This window comes from Chiloscyllium plagiosum, unplaced genomic scaffold (genome assembly GCF_037043375.1).
Source record: "Chiloscyllium plagiosum isolate Xiang-an unplaced genomic scaffold, Cpla_swu_hap1 HiC_scaffold_52, whole genome shotgun sequence".
Lineage (NCBI taxonomy): Eukaryota > Metazoa > Chordata > Chondrichthyes > Orectolobiformes > Hemiscylliidae > Chiloscyllium > Chiloscyllium plagiosum.
The window spans coordinates 23,581,788-23,585,824 of record NW_028270190.1 but is presented as its reverse complement, the minus strand read 5'-3'; the positions used below and the strand labels follow the sequence as shown (position 1 = coordinate 23,585,824).

Below are 4,037 nucleotides of genomic sequence, written 5' to 3'. Positions count from 1 at the left end.
TTCCTGTGAGTCAATCCTTTGTGTCCTTTTCTATTTAGCCCCTGCCTTTGACAAAGGAGCAGAATGTCATTCTCCTCACTGCCTTGGTGCTACAATGTCCACCAACTGTCCCTTTCCCTCCTGAATAGTTCCTGTGAACCCCAACCCTCTCCATGACCCCATCTTCCAACTGCAATGTTGGACAATCCCCACCATGGGCACTGCCATTACTTCTCCAGCTCGTTCATATTTCTTCACAAAACAGAAATCATACATCTGCAAGCAGATTGCTGTCCAATGGTGGAATTAACTTTATTTTATATGCATAAATCCAAAGCAGAAATATCACGTGTAGTTATACATGCGACTCATTTCACTGAATACAGCTGTGCAAAGAAATGATATTTCTGCTGTTCAAACCATTCCAACAGTACAATATTGGAGAGAGAACATTTGGAAATGATGCAAAAACTGCAGATCTATTAAGGGGAAACTGAAGACATGCTGCACCCAAACTCTTAAATGATTTGGTTAAATGAAATGCTTCATTCAGGTGATTAAGTCTGCTTTACTCATTCTTTACTGGTATCCTTCCCATTCGATTTTTTTCCACTCTCTGAGTCACCCCAAATGTGTAGCTCCCTTTCCCTCCCCAGCATGGCCTTATCCCTTCCTTTACCGCGGTTATGTAATTGTTTCTCTTTAGTGTGTGCTTTATTTCCAGGGGACATACTGCAGCCGTTGACACCAGGACAGCCAGCTGGATCTCATAGAATATGAGTTCGCTGATTGGGGCTGTTTATCTGGCTGACAGATAAGAAGGGTCAGTGTCAGAGATGTGGTCTCTGAATGAGACAGTGATAAAGGGAAGGGCTCCTAATGTGTAAATAAAGGGGGACTTGAAGAAGGACACCAACTTCAGTGCAAGTATTTCACATCCAACTCCACCACTGGGTTTGAATGTTACTGCATAACCTTCGCATTAGAGTCACTTTCAGAGAGTTATAGAGATATACAGCATTGAAACAGCCTTGCAGGTATCCTAAATAAATCTAGGCCCATTTCCAGCATTTGGCCAATATTCGTTAAAACCCTTCATATCCATGTACCCATTCAAATGTATTTTAATGGATGGATGGATGGGGACCAGATGAATTTCCGTTAGGAGTTCGACAGGGTTCCTCATGGTAGGCTGGCTCGCAAGGTTAGATCACATGGAGTACAGTCTATTCAGCCTCTCCCTATCGATCAAACCCCGTAACCCTGGCAACACCCTGGGAAATGGATTCTGATCGCTTTCAAGTATTGTTGTCAAGCATCTCTGTCTGCAGTGATCAGCAGGGTTTCAATAAGGCGAAAATGAGGACTGCAGATGCTGGAGATTCGAATCAAGATTAGAGTGGTGCTGAAAAAGCACAGCAGGTCAGGCAGCATCCAAGGTGAAGGAAAATGGACGTTTCGGGCAGGAGCCCTTCATCAGGAATAAGACTGCTTAGAATAAGACTGACACTGAAAACCTGGGGCCAGAGTTTGCAGATGTGTTGATGGACAGGAAAAAGACATTGTGAATGCAATTGATTTTGACTGTGAGGGTTTCTTGAATTTATTGAGTGGATATTTGACTTTTTATCTCTGATCACATCTGGTCTGATTCATTGAATGACAAGCAGAAAGGATATCAGTGTAAGTTAGTAAATTCAGATTATTATACTGATTTGAAATGTGATAGATGCATTTGAACAGGCACGGCACCCCTTTACAGAAATTCCCAGATCCCTTATTATGTTTAATCAATTCTTGGAGCCTATTCAATGCAGTATTCTGGTGCGGAGCATTCTCTACTTATGAATAGGCCTTTTCCATCACACCTTCTGACATGAAACGCGGTATTCTCCACTGCAGCCAACTTTTCCCGGATTTCCTGGTGTCGGCTCTGATCTGCATCATGTGCAAATATTTTACTGAAGACAAAATACTTGTGAATGACTGGTTCAGTCCATATGTCCCGAAATGGGGAACTTTGCAAGTCAGGGATGATTTCACAATTCCCCCTGTTACTGAAACAGTGATCGAGACATGGGCTGTAGGTGGTGTAGAGAATGATACAGCCCACTGGCTGGTTATTGTGCTGGGTTCTGTTATTCAGCAGAGTTTGTAAAAGCTGAGCCGCTGTGCGGTTCCCGTTGATCTGTGTGGGGTTCAGCAATTTACTTTCTGGGCAACGACTGCCGCTGTTCAGGAAGACAGCGAGGTAATTTCCACCTGGGTAGTTCAAGAATACGTTCACATCGTAGGTAATGACAGGATGTATTGGTCTGCCGGGGTTCAAGTCTACATGTCTGTTGGTCTTTGTGTTTTGGGAAGCAGTTAAAGCCAACTGGAAGGCAAAGTATTTTCTCCTATAATAGGTCACCTGGTGCCCAGCTTCTGTGCAGAAACTGAAAGAGGTAAAGTCAGGATATCAATCAAGGAACAGTCTTTGGGTAAAACATTCTGTTTGCAGTGTCAGTGCGACCAGTTTGAGATGAGTTACTTGGAACAATGCTCATCATATTAAAGAAAACGTGAAACCCTGCAATTCACATTTCAAGTTCTTGCATGGGAAGGTCAATGTTGATTTACTTTATATCCCTGTCCCACTGTTGTAGTAAATTCTGGGATTAAAGAGAAATCAGGGTAATTGACAGCGAGCAGAACAATGTTACTTATTTTTGTACAAATCCTCCTGCAATGAATCAGAGAATGCCACAAGCCTTCTTGATAATTCGCTATAAATTCATTTTAAGTTACTTTGACTGATGCACTACTTTATGCCGCATGATACACGGGGTGGTTAGAAATAAATAGAGACGGGGAGAGAGAAAGAGAGAGAGAGAGAATGAGAGCTATAGGTGCAATCAGTGGGAGCTGGAGGTAGGGAGAATCCTGGGAGAATTGTTAACCGGAAAAATGTTTGGGGCATACAGACACAAACAGAATAAAAGACTTGCAGACTGACAGGAAATGGGAATAATAGCAAAGGAGGCAGAGGGCGACAAAGGGAAACTGAGAGGTGAATGAGATGATTCAGTAAACATTAAAATGTTGCCTGTGTGGGGGGTTTGGACTTTCGCTTCAAAGCTCACTCCGATGTATTTCACTCTGTCCTTTATTTCGGGGTCAGCGGGTGCTATCGATTTCACTGTTAGAGATATGACCCCGGGAAATCTCGTAATAGTTTCCCTGGAAATTCCTTCCTCTGGGAGTACTGAGAGTCCTAGTTAATGGGTTCAGACTTATTTTCCACAGCTCCAGAGCACTGCCTATACCTGCCGTGTCCTCACCATTTCTTACCAGCCTTCTCCAGGCAACCAGGCTCTGACTTGACCTCAGATTGAGCACAGCCCCCAGCTTACAGAGATGGTCAGGTAAGATCTGTTTCACTGACACTTACCGATTGACAATGCCAATCAAGGCACGGTTATCCAGTACAGCCGCATCTGACATGGGGATTGTGAGCAGCACCAACAGGAACAGGCAGAGTGTCCACATTTTGAGATTTGTCAACACCCTTTAACCGTACTGTAGGGAAAACACAGAAAAAATCTGAAAAGTATGAAAAAAAAACTTGATCAATTCTTTCTACATTGGCAAGAGCGTGAAAGATATGCAGGGACGCACATGTGGGCAAACAGAAAATGTCTGTCGATCGTCCTAGGTGGTGCTTGCCCAGTAATTAAGCAGAAGTTCTGATTATCTCCCATGGGTACGATTTGCAGGTGAAGATTGGAAGGCAAAATGTCCTCTCCCAGAATCAAACACCCGGTGCTTACCTGCTCGGAGGAAACTAAAAGGGGTAAAGTCAGGGTGTGAGTTAAGGGACGGACTTAGGGTGAAACATTCTCTGTGCAATGTCAGTGGGCCAAGTTTGAGACGAGTTAATCAGAACAATGCCCATTATATTGGACACATCGTAAAAGACAACAATTCACATTTCAACAGTTTGCAAAGGAAAGTCAATGTTGATTTACTTTATTTCCCTGTCCCAGTGTTGTAGTAAACTCTGCGATTAGTGAGAG

At 43.3% G+C, this 4,037-nt stretch overlaps 1 protein-coding gene across 1 annotated transcript; it reads right to left on the bottom strand.

The window, feature by feature from the left end:
* Positions 1-1,783: 1,783 nt before the first annotated feature.
* Positions 1,784-3,510, bottom strand: LOC148134881 (uncharacterized). The gene is made up of 2 exons (XM_087985410.1): positions 3,413-3,510; positions 1,784-2,417 (listed from the first exon to the last, which is right to left on the bottom strand). Exons 1-2 carry the CDS (start codon positions 3,508-3,510, stop codon positions 1,784-1,786), a joined length of 732 nt encoding a protein of 243 aa, XP_087841536.1.
* Between the last annotated feature and the right edge of the window lie 527 nt (positions 3,511-4,037).